Below are 17,105 nucleotides of genomic sequence, written 5' to 3'. Positions count from 1 at the left end.
CGCCTGTTAATGTTTGAATTGTGTTGATTTTACAGTAAAAGTTTTAAAGTGAAATCTTGTCGAGCGGTTTTCTTTACATTGTCATCGTGGGGAATCCTTTCATTTTAAAAAGTTGTCGGTCTCTAGGGGGATTGTAACACTTGGCATAGATCACCTAGCCTTTGTCCTGTTGCTGTTGCCACAGTATTTATAAGTTTCTGATCAACGGTGACCACCTAAGAAGTTGATGGTGCAGGATTCGACAAATGGTCTTGAATGTGAAGGGGAGGTGGTTCAATTTTTGTGAGCGATTGTCAATTTAAAATTATGCCCCCTTGTTCTGGACTCCCCTGCCAGAGGAAATGGTTTCTCTTTCAAATCCTTTGATCATCCTAAAGTGTTCCAAACCTCATGCTCCAGGGCTCCGGACAGTTTGCTCCACGCTTCAGCCCCCAGCCCCCAGCCCCCACACCCTAGATTCTTTCTAGAGTTAACATTGTCCCTCATGTACATGCACATAAATGTAGAAAGAAAAGCAGCGAATGCTGTGATTCTGAAATTAAAGCAGAATATTTTGGAAGTGCACAGCAGGCATTTGTATTAGTATTTGAAAGAGAAGCTACAGATAAATGTTTTGGGTATGACACCATCAGGCACTTGTGATGAAGGGTCTCACCTGAAACATTAACTGAACATTCTGCCATACATTTAAACATATTTATCTATATGCATCAGCATCACAAATAATATTATCTATTTGTACTCTATTGAAAACTTGATTTTATAAACTTAAATATTCCTCTTTCAGTTAATTAAAACATAATGTAAATGACTACATTTATTATATTTTTATTAGGCAAGGCAAAATCATACCTTTTCTAAAAACCCGCTTTGAAATGAGCATGTGGACCATTGCTTGGTAAATACATGCAGACTGCAATTGCAAACCCTGGTTGCAGGGTAGGGGGGAGGCTGTCTGCTGTAGACGGACGGGTGCTGATGTTGCAGGGGAGGAGGAGGCTGTCTGCGTTGTAGATGGTGCTGATGTTGCAGTGATTTCATCAGCTTTCGCCCAGAGCTGCAACCTGCTAAAAAACAGTTTGTGACTCCTGCATCAGTGAGAGGGAGGAGAGAGAGAGAGGCTGCAAGCCCATCCCCGGGGAAAGCCAGGCACCATCTTCCACCCAGCGCCGGCTGCCATCGCCCCAGTCTCGGGAGTCTCGCCTTTTCGGCCTGTTCGCCATTTAATGGTGTGGTAGATAATTTTAAAGCGCTGTGGTTGTTTTTTTTCCCTCTCTCCCTCTCTCTCTCTGCGGCTCCCGGAGTGAAGGACGCTGCCGGCATCGATACTAATAAAACCAATAGAGTAAGCTTTGCGTTACATTTATTTGTAATCTTTACATTAAAAAAAAATAATTGTTTTTGCAAATCAATTTTTTGCTGCAAGTTTGCAATCTGTTTTTATGTATATTCAAAACTATTGACTTTTTAAAAAAAAACATAAATTCGCCCGTAAAATTCTGTACTGTGTGTTTAGTTTGCTGAAGTGTTGTAATTGTAATCAATTTTCTTGTTTCCTCGAAGCGGCTCTGCTCTCTCTCTCTCTCTGAGGAGAGCGATGGGAGCGACCTTGGAAGGAACAAGTAGCCATTATTTGGAAATTGGGTTCCTGGTCAGGCTTTAACACTGTGGCCGTCAATTTTCTCGCCAATTCTTGCATTGGACGCGGGCCATGCAGTGGTAAAGCTAATTCTTCTTATTGCCTGAATCTCACCGAACTGCTCCCCCTCCATGATTCTGACAGCCCGCTGTTGCATGAATGTCTTTCTCCTGGTCGATATTGAGGAAGATTTAAAGATGGAGACTGCTTGAGTACCATCCGAGGTGTGATATCGTGAGAGCAGCAAAGCTGGGAGCCCAACGCGTCTGCATGCGAGTAAAGCAAAAAAATAACAGCAGCAACAATAAAGGCAGCAACAAACAATATCTGTTTCTGAGGATCCTGACCTGAGCCGCATTGAAACACTAGAAGTTTGTCTAAGCAAGGATATTCATCTGGCGATGTGAGAAAACTGAAGAAGGTATGGACTGATTCTTGGACTGAATGCCTTTGTGTCTGCAAATGCTGGTTTTTGAGCAGTTGATCATGGTGACCTGCCTATAAAGAATAGGAATCGGTGCAATTCTTGCTGCCCCTCAGAGACTCAGAGCAAGGCCGGAAGATTTTTTGTTTTTGTCTGCCTGCTAGGTTTATGGTTGATGTGTAGCCAACCTCAGTAACCTGGGCACACCTGTGATACTGCCTACAGACTTGATCCTTTTGGGCTGAAAGATTTATTCATTTTGGCAAGAGGCGATCACAATATCTGAGAAGATGGAGGCTATCTGGGTATATCAGTTCAGGCTGATAGTCATTGGGGACTCCACAGTGGGAAAATCATGCCTGATCCGTCGCTTCACCGAGGGGCGCTTTGCCCAAGTGTCAGACCCCACGGTCGGTGTGGATTTCTTCTCAAGGTTGGTGGAGATCGAGCCAGGAAAACGGATTAAGTTGCAGATTTGGGACACAGCTGGTCAGGAGAGATTCAGGTAAGTCTAAATCCATAGTACATCAGAGGAAAAGCTAAAAGGGAGCTATATTTAACTGATTTAGCCCATAATCTTGTGTTCTAAAGGGGCAAACCAATTTGCTTGGAAATATGTAATTGTTGTGCCTTCTTTCGTTTTACGCTTTAGAACGACTGGGAGCAGACATTTTGTGCAGAAGGCCCTTTTGTGTGATATCATGAGTTTCCACTCCCATGATGCCACAAATGGAGGTTACTCTCTGCAGATAAACATTTCCATTCACTATGTCATTGAAATCACCAGTCAAGAGCAGGGAGTATCAAACTCTTTCTGTAAGGAATCCCTCCAAATATTGACAGGTGAGCAGAATCCTCTGCAAACATTTACATGTCACCAGCACCCCGCAAATATTGAGGCATTTCCAGCACCCCTGCAAATATTGATATATTACCAGCATTGGCTGCAAATATTGACACTATCCAGGTATCCTTTGCAAATATTGACACGTTCCCAGGATCCCCCGTTTTATATTTTGAAAGCCTTTGTCAGCCATCCAAAAGAAATTGTTGTAATCATTAAGGATAACATATTTTATTAGCATACAGTAACAAAAATAATGTAAGATAACAAATACAAAAAGCAAATAATATAAAATTCTCAAGTCTTTGTGCTTGTGATATGTCCAGCCTCAGAAAAACAAAAATCTGATGATCCTGCAGACCCCATGGGATGCAAGGACCCCATTTTAAGAACTTTTGCGTGAAAGCTATTCTTCAGATATTTTGTGTTGCACTCATCCTGATGTGACACCATGAACGGTGAGTGGTATCTATTGTCACCTTCCCACCATTTCCATCCACAATACCACGCAAGGGAGAATGCCATTCAAAATGCCTACTGCAGGCTGCCTCTACATATAAAACTTAGTGACTGAGAAGCATTAGTAAATCTACACACATAAAATTCTGTGCTGATTAATACCTTTAAAGAGATGTTTGGTCATAAAGCAACATTGAGGGTTTTGTGGCTAAGTAGAAATACAGATAATTAAATACCATGTGGAATACAGTGGTTGTTTTTAAATTGATGGGACAATGGAAGAATTATGCCAATGAAAGGACTTATTTAGGATGAATATTAGGTTAAAGATAAGGTTATTCTAGATTTTTGTGTTACTTACTTACCTTTGAAGGGCACTGTTTCCTCTGTGTAAATACGTACATGCTTTCCATTTTGAGAAAGCTACCTGACAAACTGAATCGTCAGCAATTTTTCAACCAACGCTAGTTCCCAGCAGGAGAATAGTGCAGGTCACTCAGGATACAATGTGATTGGCTGACTGTACCTTTTTAAAATCCTGGTGAACCATCCAGGAAGGTCCTGAAGCACACTCTGCATAAAGGTGGAGCTAGCCGGGGAAGCCCTGCAGGTTAGCACAGAGAAACCAGCAGAGAGGAAAAAGGAGAGCTCGGGGCTGAGAAAAAAAGTGCGGAAAGTAAAATACTAGAAAAAATAAGTTCTAAAAACTCAGGCATTAACAGAACATTAAAATGTGCCACTGGCGTATTATCAGACAAAAGTTTTGACAGTAAGCCACATGGAGATATTAGGATGGGTAAGGAAAAGCATGGTTAAAGAGGTAGGCTTTGAGGAGCATCTTAAAGCAGAGGACAGATGTACAGAGTTGGAGACCCAATTTGGCAAGATTGCTTGGAAGTGGGGATGTGTTGGGTAGATGATCCAATGCACAACTTACACAAATTCTCCTCCCTCACGCTTCCATAGCCACCTTCGCGGGGCCATAAGATTCTGCCCAAAAAGTCTGGTAGATGGAGTACAATATGGGGAAATTCATTTTGAAGAAGTGGAAGAAAGGTTGGGAGAATAGAATATTTTTCAAATGGTGAGAAACTATTAAATGTTGCTGTTCAGAGGGATTTGGATGTCCTTGTACATGAAATACCAAAGTTAGCATGCAGGTATAGCAAGCAATTAGGAAGGCAAATGGTATGTTGGCCTTCATTGCAAGAGGTTGGAGGACAAGAGTCAGGAAGTCTTCCTGCAATTGTACATGGCTTTGGTGAGACTTGGTGAGACCTTACCTGGAGTGTTATGTGTAGTTTTGGCCTCCATACATAAGGAAGGATATACTTGTCCTTGAGGGGAGTGCAACAAAGATTCACTAGGTTGATGCTTAGGATGAGGGGCTGTCCTTTGAGGAGAGATTGAGTAAATTGGTCCTTTGTTCACTGGTTTAAAAAATGAGAGGTGATCTTATTGGAACATATAAGATTCTGAGGGGGCTTGATGGAGCAGACCCTGAGAGACTATTGCCCTGGGCTGCAGAGTCTAGAACAAGGGGATATAAGCTCAGGCTGAGGGGTCAGCCATTTAGGATTGAGATGGGGAGAAATGTCTTCAGTCAGAGGCTTGTGAATCTTTGGAATTCTTCACTCCAGAGTTCTGAGGATGCTCAGTCATTGAGTATATTTGAGACTATGATTGATAGATTTTTAAACTCTGAAGGAATCAAGGAATTTGGGAATAGGGCAAGAAAGTGGAGTTGAGGTCAAAGATCAGCCATGATCTTATTGAATAGTGGAGCAAGCTCAGGGGGTCGTATGGCCTACTCCTGCTCCTTTCTCTTATGTTCTTATGACCAATGCTACAGCAGTTTCCTTACTTAGTTAATTTAGTGCCCTGAGGTGGAGAATGTCAATTCCTGGAGATTTATCTATCCTAAGTTCCATTATTTTCTCCATTCTCATTTTTTAAACTTATATTGAATTGAATAAGTTCCTCCCTTTAATTTATTTTGGGCTTCCTTTTCATCTCTGGTAATTTATCCTCGACTTCTCAATACATGTATGCCCTGCAGATCGCCTGATGTGGCTGATATTCTTTGGGGTGGCTTGGAATAATCATTAGCTAGAAAGCTGTTTGCTGTGGTAACTTTCACTGCTATGGGAAGAGCATTCCTATTCCAGATGTTATAAGCATGTCATCCTGCAGCAGATGGTACTACGCTAGGACAGCGTGCACAAAGCAGATGTGGAAAATATCTGTTTCATCTAAAACATGCAGGTTCATGTGGAGTTACTTTTAAGTGCAGTTGGTGGGATAGTGAGGAAGCTTTTCAGGTGTTTTTGCACCTGCAGTTGGTTGTCTCTCATGAACTCTTCATTTTCACCTAAATTATGGCACATGTTCGGAAACCCAAATGGAATTCCCATGCTTAGCACTCTATTCAAGTAGCAGCAGCAACTGATGATAGTGGGAGAAAATATTATCTGGAAAAGTCCTAACAATGCAAACCCAACTAATGAACTGTGCAAAATGCAGCAAAAGTGTAATTAAGAACAGAAAAAAAGGACACATACTTATAACTGAAGTTGTCAATTTATGTAGGCCTTGCTGCAGCTGCAAGATTCAGCATCAGCCCTGATTTAAATATTTAATGAACTCCAATGAGGCCCACACATGTTGGTCTCATATTCCAATTTGTGCTGCGTTTTGCCATTGTTGGAGTGAGTGAAAGAGGGTGTTGCAAGTGCTAGGCCAGGGTACACATTATTATATTTATTAAGGACAACTATAGGATCAGAATATATATTGCAGTGCTGCCGGTAAGATACTCTTCAAACATAGCTTATGTGGCAAACTTACGTGTGTTAAAATTGATACAGGTCAGAGCACGACTACTTCAGTAAGCAAACAAATAATTGGGGAGGAGGGGAGAATAATGAAGAAAATGTACAACACTGGTGCTGAGCTTGGATTGACTGCCCCATTCCCTCATTTACATCCACTACCACAATTTTTAGGGGTCTCTCCTCATGGATTGCTTGCTATGCTTCCTCCAATTAACAATTGCTGGAGCCCACTAAGTGTAGCATTCTCCCATAAGTAGATCGAAAAGCAACATGTTGGAAAGAGAAAGTTGAGAGTAGATGTGTGTCAACCGGATTTACAGCCCAGTTTCTACCTCAAGTAAGCTGCTGAGCACATAGTGCAGAGGCAATTTCTACTTGCTGTTTATAGCCTGATGTATTTAGTAGACCATAGGGCAAATTCATTGGTTTGGCAGCAATATAAGGTGCACAGCAGAACATCTAGGGCATATCTGTACACTTGGGAAGTAGTTGAATTGTTACCAGAGTACTAGTCATTCTTCTTCTGTGTTGCTGCACCAAGCTGGCAGTGAAGTTCTGTGAGCATACGTTGTGAGGCAACATTGTAAAGTATAATGGTGCCCAACTTGACAGTATATTGAAATCTAACTTTCTTGCACGTCTGCCTCCATGATGTATGCATATATCATTGATCCTTCCTGCCACCTGCTTTTGTGGAGCTTTTCATGAGAAAGGACTACAATTCTGTCAACAGCCTCTGAAGTAGGAGTTCCAGAGTTGCATCCTGAAATTGTGCCCTGCTTCCTATTGGCCTTATTCCAACCATTTCTCTCCTTCAGAAGCAGTGCAGCTTGAAGGTAACTAGCAGCCTTTTAATAGTTGCAGATGTCAACAACTTGCCCTCTTGAGCTTGATGCTTTCCCAGCATGTCATACATTGAGCAGCTACAGATCTGTAATAATATTACCAAGCCTATGGGCATAGATTCTGCAGTGGGTAGCAGGTGTACTTGTTATTGGGGAATTGCAGAGTTGAGCATGCCCTGTGAAAATTTCCTACAAGGTGGCTTTCCTACAAAGTTCTGTGGTCACCTGTGTGTGTGTGCTGGAGTGCTTAGATTCGCTTTGTGCCTCAGCCTCATTAAGGCAGTATGTTTTAATTAACAACTAAGCACAATTCCGTGGGATTTGTTCCAAGTTTGCTTTATTTTGTGCATCCAATTGGAATGAAGGCAACACTGCATGGGTGAAAGAAGTCTTAAAATGGCACAGGCTTTGTATATTTGTTGCAATGCTCAGTGTCTTTTTAGCAGTGTTTTTATTAGAGAGCTTTTCCATATTTCCGAATTTATAATTACTAATTATTTTTGAGAAAAACATTTGAAAGTAATTTTACTCATTGTTTAAGGTAAAATGCCTCAAAAGCAAAATGGAAAAAGGCGTGCCAGGGAGATCAGCAAGGAACAGGCGATATTTTGAAACCCTGACACAGCCACGTTCTGATGACCAAGGATTCACTTGTTGTGGATCAGCTGAGAGCCAGTTGCAGAGCTTTGCTATTTGCAGCAAGCCAACTGCAGGCAACTTGCAACACAGGGACACCTCCATGAATGATTGCCATATTCACTGCTGGCCCATTCTACCTCAGCCTCAGTAAACATTATAATATCAATAAAAGTGCATCTTCTCCTGCATTTGTTACTTTGCCGTGCAGGCTTTGTACATAACAGTGGCCCTGTTCACTCCAAGCTGCCAGAGAATACACTGCCATCTTACACGGAGAGTGCTTTGGATTGCCAAACAGGGTAACCCCTTCATCTACCCACTTCATGCAGTAACAAGTTCATATTATCAGCTGAGAACTGCACCATATGCCCACAGGCTCCATTTTGTGGCTCTGGATTAGATTTTCCTTCACTTTCATCTACTGCTTCTTTCCCCTAGCAGAGTCTTTGGAAAGACTAATATCTTTAAAAGTATTTTCAGCCTTTCGAAAGTCTGAAAACATATTTACCTCCCCTATGCAGCTAATTATATTTTAATGGTTGCATCCCTATAAATTTTTCTATCAGCCCATAGTGATGCAGCTCCCATTCATCGCGCAATTGCACTTCTTGTTGTGTGCCAGTGGTGCACATGAATTATATTTTGATGATTTAAATGATCTTGTGAATTCGGGTGAGGTCAAGTTACTACCAAGCTTGCGTGCAAAACAGAAGGATCAATTTGACAATGGAATTGTATAATTAACCCCATAGATCTTAGTAACCTGGGTAATGCCAACCACTGTGAAAATGCTTTATCCTTATTAAGTATCTGTCAACTGTTAATATTTTTCTCAAAAAACTGGCCAGAATGCAGCATTTTTAACATTAAAATCCAATATTTACTGAAAAGAGAAAAAGCAAAGATGGATGTTTTTCACACATGGAGGCAATATGTAGTGCTGTTCCCCAAGGATCAGTTTTGTCTCCATTACGCTTCAGTTTTTATAAACAACCTAGATTCAGATATAGGCAGCAATATTACAAAATTTGCAGATGATCAACTTGGCACTAGATCATGATGAGGATAGTTATAAGCTGGCTAAAAGGGCAGAAGGATGGCAGATGGAGTTCTATGTGGGGAAGTGTGAAGCAATGTACTTTGAGCGGATTAATACAGAACAACAATATACTATAAATGGCACGATTTTGAAAAGTGTTGATTAACAGGGAGACCTTGGTGTCCATATATACAAATCCTTAAAAATAGCAGGAGAAGTTGATAAGGTGTTTAAAGAAACATATGAATTGCTAGGGTTTATAAATAGAGAAATAGTATATAAAACATTGGGATCTTTCTAGAACTTTATAAATCACTGGGCATCAGCTGGAGTATTGTGGACAATTCTGGACACAGTTCAAGAAAGATGAAAAGACATAAGAAAGGGTACGAAGGAGATTTACCTGGAAACTATCATAAATTGGGACTGTAGTTATGAGGAGAGATTGGAAAAACTTAGGACTGTTTTCATGAAGATAGAGAAGATAAAAAGATTACCAAATAGAGGTTTTAAAGATCATGAGAGGTTTTAATAGAGTAAATAGAGGGAAAATATTTCCTTTGGCGAATAGGTCAATAACTGAAGGCCATAGATGCAAAATAATTGGAAGATGATCTAGAGGGGAGGTGAGGAGAAATTTTTCAGTCAGAGTTGTTGAGATCTGGAACACCATACCTGAAAAGCTGATGGAAGCTGATCCTATGAATAATTTTAAAAGGGAGTTGGAAAGACACTTTAGGATGAGGAACTTACAACTTGCTGCAGTTGGGATGTGGGAATAAGCACGATTGCTCTTTCAAAGAACCAGCACAGGCCCAATGGGCTGAGTGCCCTTCTGTGCTGTAAATTTCTATGATTCTATGAAGTAATGTTCAGCAACCTCCTGTGAATGCATGCTGCAGCTTCCTGCATGGAGAGGAGCAGGACTTGGAAGAAGTGCCTTCAGTTTTACATTTACTATCTAGATCCCAGGGGTAAGAAGGAGGTTTTCATCGGGTGAAATGGGTTTAATATGGTCATAATGGACTTAACTTTACCTGGTCAGTAGATGGAACAGGCTTGCTGTGCCTTTTCTCGTACAGTATTGGCTCAGTTGGCAGCATTCTTGCTTTTGAACCACAAAGTTGTGGTTTCCAGTCTCATACCAGGATTTGAGCACGTAATCCAATGGAGTACTAAGGGAGAGTTGCACTGTTGAAGAGGCTATCCTTAGCTATAGGACTTCTTGACATTAGTTGAAGGAGAGCAAAGTATTCTTCTAGTTGCCTGGCCAAGATTCTGTCTTTGATTAAAGTTACCAAAACAGATTAACCGGCCATAACAGTTGCCACCACATTTTAAAGTAATTCATTGTATGTGAAGCGCTTTGGGATGTTTTGACATTGTTACATCAGGCTGATTCTGGATACTTTTTTATTGCGCTCAAAGCCAAAAGTCTATTTCCAAAGCTGAGCCCTATCATCTCATGTGGAAAAATAAGTCAGCACCAGATCATTGGTTATATTAAAATATTTGGTCAAATTTATTTGAAAATTAAAATAAGACACTGAAGTAAAAAGGCATAAAGGCCAAATATCTCAAACATATGAAAAATAATTTAAATCAGTCCAAAAGGTATTAGTGTAACCTTTTACAGTAAGCTATTACAGGCTGCTTTGATAGTAAATGATATGAAATGGTTCTTCATGGGGTCCTGTTGGCTAATGGCATATTTCAGTGGCAAGATTAATTGAGAACTAGAGACCACTAAGGGAATCATTTTTGCGATATAGCTTTTATCTGTTTATGTAGGAAAGTGTGGGTTCATCAACTTTAGATCCAAGAAGAACAACTCTGATTATTTTGTTAATGGTGAAAGACTAGGAGCTCATGCAAGTACAAGAACAAGGAGATTATGCTGAGCTTGTATAAGACGCCAGTTTGACCTCAGCTGGAGTATTACGTCCAGTTCTGGGCGCAGCACTTTAGGAAAAATGTGAAGGCGTTCATTTTAGAGAGTGCAGAAAAGATTCACGAGCATGGTTCCAGGGATCAGGAACTTCAGTTATAAAGATAATTGGAGAAGTTGGAACTGTTTTCCTTGGAGAAAAGAAGCCTGAAAGGAGATTTGATAGAGGTATTCAAAATCATGAGTGTTCTGGCAGAGTAGATTGGGAGAAACTGTTCCTACTTGTGGAAGGATCGAGAACGAGAGGGCACAGATTTAAGGTAATTTGCAAAAGAAGCAAAAGCGATATGACAAAATACTTTTTCACGCAGCAAGTGGTTAAGGTCTAGAATGCACTGCCAGAGTCTGGTGGAGGCAGGTACAAACGAGGCATTCAAAAAGAAATTAGACTGTTATCTGAAAAGGAACATTGTGCAAGGTTATGGGGAGAAGATGGGAGAATAGGACTAAATAAATTGCTCATTCAGAGAGCTGGTGCAGACACAATGTGCTGAATAGCCTCCTTCTGCACTGTGAAAATTTTGAAGGGGGAATTTTCCATGCCTGCTGGCGTTGGGCGTGTTTGGCGGACAATATGGAGAGAAGGCCAAAAATTGGTTTCACGATGTCATGAAACCAGTTTGCAATCATCTGCTCTACCCATCAATGGCAGGCTGCGTTTTCCACCGTAGGATGTCAGGAACCTCATTGTAATACATCTGTTTATCATTATATGCCCAGCTCGCTGAAATCATCCCCCCATGCTGGATAATCTGAGCATGTTGGCATGATTGCACACCGATGTGTTTCACAACTGTATATAATTGACATGCACCTGATGAGCTGCATTTTGCTCGGGACTTTGAGGTTTGTTTGCCTACCTTGATTCAGGCAGCACTCACAGTCAACAGTGCCAGGTTTTGCAGACAGCACCGCATCACTTTTAGTGGGGCTCTGGGGCCGCTCTTTACCTATCAGACCAGCCATAAGTCACTCCTCATTGGCTGCAGGGCTAGGGCTCCCTTGGGGAAGGGGGAGAAGTGGCCTCAGGCAAGGGAAGAGGCTGCAGGGTGAGAGGTGTACTGGGGAAGGGGGGTATCCCAGGGTGTGTGTGGAGGCACAAGTTGATCTGTGCAAGTGGCCTCAAGATGGTGAGGGCTGAGGAGGCAGCCTCTAGAGGAGATGAGGCCAGCTGGAGATGTGAGGGTATGTGTGTGAGAGAGAGAAGGGTGATGTTCCTTGAGCTGACAGCGAGTGAGATGCCAGTGAATGTGTGATGGGCTTGAGTGTGTGAGTTTAGAGTGATGAGATGGTTGCCTTACCCTGGCAGTACAGATGAGATCATTCATCCTCTGTCTGCATTAGATGGCCAACCTCTTCTGTGCAGCATTGGCACTGATCACCACTGCCATCGCCTATCCAGTGCAGTGATAATGTTGCTGCCCCTTCTGCCGCCAGACCGGGGGTAGAGGACATCATGGTGGGCCTCCACAGCGTCCAAGAGGCGCTCAAGGACGTGTCATTAAACCGGAGGGGGGGGGCGTGTGGGGGTTGGGGGCTGCAGTCTTCTTGCCTTTCAGGGCCATGTCTTCTTTACCACAGTCCTGGGTTGAAGCACTGAGAGTTGTGTGCACGGCTGCACTTTAAATGTGGCGCTGGCATGATGAAGTGGCAAGATGATGGTGTGGCGGGTGAATCAGAGCCCGCCTTCCATCGAAACGGCGTGTTTTCTGGGAATGCATAATTAATGTGGTGGGATTAGAATGATACAGCATGAATGGCCGCCATTGTGGCCGGCGAGTAAAATGTCTTTTTTCCCACCTGAGACTGCACTTAGTGCAAATCTGGGACGATTCTGCTGTGTGATTCTATGGAGGAGCAAAGGGATTTAGGTCACCACGTGCCCAAATCACTGGGTGGGGGCCAAGGGCTGCACTGCGGTCGAGGTGACTTGGGGGGCCAAGGGCTGTACTGCGGTTGATTGTAGTGCACAAGTCCGTGCAAGGTGGAGGGGCAGGGAAGTGGCCACATATTAGGGAAATCTTGTATAAAGTGACAATTCCTCCACAGCTGAGACAGTTCATACACAGCCACATTAACATGCTTGGAGTTGGGCCTCAGGCTTATCTGCCCACTCAAGCAATGCAGAGGCATCAAAGTGCCACCAAGTGCTCCAGAACTTTTCACTGCTTGGGCACAGGCTGAAAACTTAGGAGCGTTTTAGTGACCTGCAGAACAATTGGACGACTGGGCATGTTGTACAATCTCCTTGCTAAAGCTGGCCATGGAACAGTCACTGGTGGAGGCGCACACAGTCCCTTGCTATGTCATCATTCTGGCTTGGACCAGTCTCCCCCATGGTTCAAGCTAACAGTGCAGCCTTGCTGTGCGGGTTAGGAGAATGCCGGTGCCTGAGCTCAGAGCACAGCATGCAGTCCAGTGAGCAAAGCTGCCTCCAGTTGGTTAGGTGGAGTGGGGTGGAGGTGGCTGGGGTTTCAGGCAGTGCACTAAACTCTGGCCATCCAAGTGGTCGCCAGCACTCTCCGGCATACATTAAGGGGCCTTCAGAGTTAACCAAAAGAGGTTCATAGTATCATAATCCCAGCTGATGTTACCACTGGACAAGCCTGATCCCAGGTTGGAATCTGGCTTGATAGATCCTAACTTCTATTTTTTTGTTTAGATACGTGGAGAGTGGCTACTGAACAGATTCACAAGAGTCAGCTGGTGAACTTTTAACGAAAGAGTAAAACATTTATTTAACAAGAAAAGATGAACTATATTACATTACTCCTTCACCCCCAACTATACCTTTACAGATATATACAGATTTGTAAGGATAACACAAGTTACAAAAGCTATCCTATACTTTAATGTTCACAGTAAGTACACAGTCCATGTAAACCAATAGGTAACCTGTGGTCACGCACACCACACTCTGAAACCAAGTGACAGATGGCACTCTAAACAGATGCTATACGTCTCTCTTCAGCTCCCCGCAGTTGCTTGCCACACTGTGAGTCAACTGGTCTCACTGAACTCTGTCTTTCACGTGAGGGTTTCCAATCTCTACTCTCCAAGAACTTGCTTTGGAATCTCCTTGCAAACCAACGCTTTCTCTAAAGCATCTTCCGCAAGAGTCCACCTCCAGGGTTTCAAACTCTCCTGCCGATGTTCCTCTCCCCTGGGTCACCACATGCATTCAAGTTTCCTTCCATGCACACGCTTTCTGACTCAGCCATGCCAACAGTACACCACTGCTTCTCATGCCCATAGTAAAGAGTTTCAGACTGTCAGCCATCTCTTTGGCCCTTCCAACTTCTTACAAGCTGTTTTGCTTTGAATCTGCTTCCTGCAGCTTTTCTTGCTATAAGCTTGAAGTTTGGAGCCTTCATCTGCTCCTCATCCTTAACTTCACTTAACAGGACCTTTTCCAGGTTGCTGCCCTTCCTTTGACAAGAAAGTCTTCATGGGACTTTCTCCTGTTCCTGTCTCAACCTTCCTTTGGGACTTGCTATCTGTCCCTTTTCATGTCTTGCCTGTCCTGGCACCTTCTTCCAATAGAACTCAGACATGTGTGCGTGTGTGTGTAGTAAACCCCATTAGCAATGCATCTATACATACAGCCTTAGACCTGCTGTCTTCCTCACAAATGAAACCAAATCCTACGTTGCACCTTTTAAAGTCAAACTAAAACTCAACTTGACCTATTAACACACAAATACAGAAATACAGATCAAACTTAAACTTTAAAGCTTAAACACATTCCCAACACCCACAAATGCAAATATAACTTACTTAAACTGTCTCTAATTCCTAACAATAGTATACCCAAGCTGGCCCACGCATCTCTCGTTTTCATCCTGCACGAGGAGTACATCAGGAGCATGGAGCCTGGTGAACAAGCTGTATGCCTCGTGGCGTACAGAGAGTGGAGACGAAGGAGAAGAGAGCGACGGAGGCACCTGGCTGGGCAGAGGAAGGAGTAGCTCCCTCAGGAAGGAGCGGCTGGGGCTACCGCACATGCCGCTGAAGAGCCACAGTGAGCTGCCGCTGGTTGGAGCCTAGCTAGACCTAAGGTCTATAGACGCTGCCTTTCATTCCTGCAGTTTTTTTTATTATTCGTTCATGAGTTGTGGGCATCACTGACTCATCCAGCATTTATTGCCCATCCCCAATTGCCCTTTTTCAGAGGGCATTTAAGAGTCAACCACATTGCTGTGGGTCTGGAGTCACATGTAGGCCAGACCAGGTAAGGACACTAGATTTCTTTCCCTAATGGACATTAGTGAACCAGATGGGTTTTTATGAAAATCGACAATGGTTTCACGGTCATCATTAGACTTTTAATTCCAGATGACTGAGAACCAATGTCGCCGAACACTGCGCATGTCTAAGGAACTGCTCGGTCACATCTGCCAGCTGCTGCAGGATTTGGCACCACGGGTATGTGGAGGTCATCCACTGCCAGTGGCCGTGAAAGTGACCGCAGTGCTCAATTTTTACACCAGTGGCTCCATTCAGGGTTCCATAAGTGACCTCTGTGGGATATCACAAGCTTCCTCCTGGTCAGGGACCAGGAGAGCCAGGATACAAGAGCGCTGGGATTTGCCCAGATCTCAGGTTTCCCACAGGTGCAGGATGCCATCGACTGCACTCATGTGGCGCTCAGATCTGTGTGGCAACAGGCAGTCAACCATGTCAACATCAAGGGCTTCCATTTGCTGAATGTGCAGCTGGTATGTGACCACCACAAACGCATACTACAGGTGTTTACACACGGTTTCCAGGGAGTGTCCATGACTCCTACATTCTCAGTCGGCCACAGATCCCTAGATTCTTCCAGGGTCCAAAGAGGCTGCAGGGATGGCTCCTCGGGGACAAGGGCTACCCGTAGAGGACGTGGCTGATGACACCCATGCAGCAGCCTCAGACTGCAGCAGAGCGATGGTATAATGAGGCTCATGCTGCAGCTCACACCTTGATGGAGCAGACCATTGGGATGCTGAAAATGAGGTTCCAGTGCTTGGATCGGTCTGGAGGAGCCCTGCAATACAGTCTGCAAAGGGTGTCATGCATCGTTGTTGCCTGCTGTGCCCTTTACAACCTGGCACTCCAACGGGGAGATGAGCTGGCTGAGGAGGAGATGGAGGAGCTGCATGTCTCTTCTGAGGAGGATGCAGATGGGGATGAGGCTGAGGAGTTCCTCGGAGGTGACGATGATGGGGATGAGGCACTCGCACTGGCTAGGCAAGGCAGGTGCACTCGGGAGGCCCTCATAGCTGCTAGATTTATGGAGGATGATGACAACATGCAGTGAGGTGACCCCAAAGTTCCTCACATTGCATTTGTGAATGTTTGACTCCAGTCTGGCTTATGGTAGCACGAATACCCTTTGTGAGAATGCTCCTGTCATGGAGAGGTGGTGGAGGCCCTAATAGTCGCTCGATTGCAGGAGGATGATGACGACATGCATTGAGGACACTCCATAAATCTTCACATAGCCTCTGAGAATGTCTGACTCCTGTCTGGCTGAGGGCAGCTCGCTTGCGCTCTGTGATCAGGGTCATATCATAGAGATGCAGCCATGAAACCCTAGAAGCATCTGATGCTTTGTCCGTCTTCAGCGCCTGAGCCCTTCAGGACCACAACATCACTGGTCACAGACGCTGAAGAGACGGGGGCCAGCCCCACCTTAAAGGTGCTGACAGCACACAGAGAATGACGGAACTCTGTGATGCCTGCCCACAACATTCTGGCAGCAATGACAAGCACCAACGAGGTGCCGGCATCAGTAATGTGTCCAGTGAGTGGGAGGCTGACCATCACTTTGGTCTGAAGGCTGCACAAAGCACAGGGAAGAGACCCTGGACTGAGACACCTGCCTTTATCTTGTGCAGGAACCAAAGTGTCACATCTGAGTGACATGAACACTGCTCATCAGAACAAGGAGTCATAGGCAGGGAGACTTCTTGGGAATTTATTTACAACGGTGAACATTATGTACAAGTGATTAACACCTGTGGCCAGGCTGTGCAACTGCATCTATTTCCCTACCCTGTCACTACATCTTGGTGCTCCACTGACATCCACAGCAAAAGTGGAGACAGCTTGCTGACTGCTATGCCCTATCTGTGATGACCTTGGCGGGCATCGTCTGAAGGGCCCTGGAGACCTGGAGGGCCCCGGCCTGCTTTCAGAGCTCTGCTGTGTGGCAGTGGCACTCTCCTCTGCCTGTGGAGCTAGAGCTGCTGAGGTCACAGGAAGAGGGGAGTCAAATGGGCTGGACACTCTTGGACTCACCTGGATGGACGGGCCTGGAGTGTGCACCTGTGGATCCTGCTCCTTATGGGTGCCCGGGGTATCCAGGCTGACTCCTTGAGGAGCAGGAGTGGCTGGAATGAGATCGAGCTGTCTGGCACCCCTCTCACGTTTCCACTGTTGAAGCCAACTAT

At 44.2% G+C, this 17,105-nt stretch overlaps 1 protein-coding gene across 1 annotated transcript in view; it reads left to right on the top strand.

The window, feature by feature from the left end:
* The first annotated feature begins 952 nt into the window (after positions 1–952).
* The window catches only part of LOC144683870 (ras-related protein Rab-39B), a 39,310-nt gene continuing 23,157 nt past the window's right edge, over positions 953–17,105 (top strand). Inside the window, exon 1 of the mRNA XM_078547395.1 lies at positions 953–2,568. Coding sequence (XP_078403521.1) covers positions 2,354–2,568 — 215 coding nt within the window. The 5' untranslated portion in view covers positions 953–2,353. The remainder of the gene's footprint in view (positions 2,569–17,105) is intronic.

Source organism: Cetorhinus maximus, chromosome 8 (assembly GCF_964194155.1).
Source record: "Cetorhinus maximus chromosome 8, sCetMax3.hap1.1, whole genome shotgun sequence".
NCBI classification, from domain to species: domain Eukaryota; kingdom Metazoa; phylum Chordata; class Chondrichthyes; order Lamniformes; family Cetorhinidae; genus Cetorhinus; species Cetorhinus maximus.
Note: the sequence above shows the minus strand (reverse complement) of the source record. Positions and strands in the feature narration are given on the sequence as shown.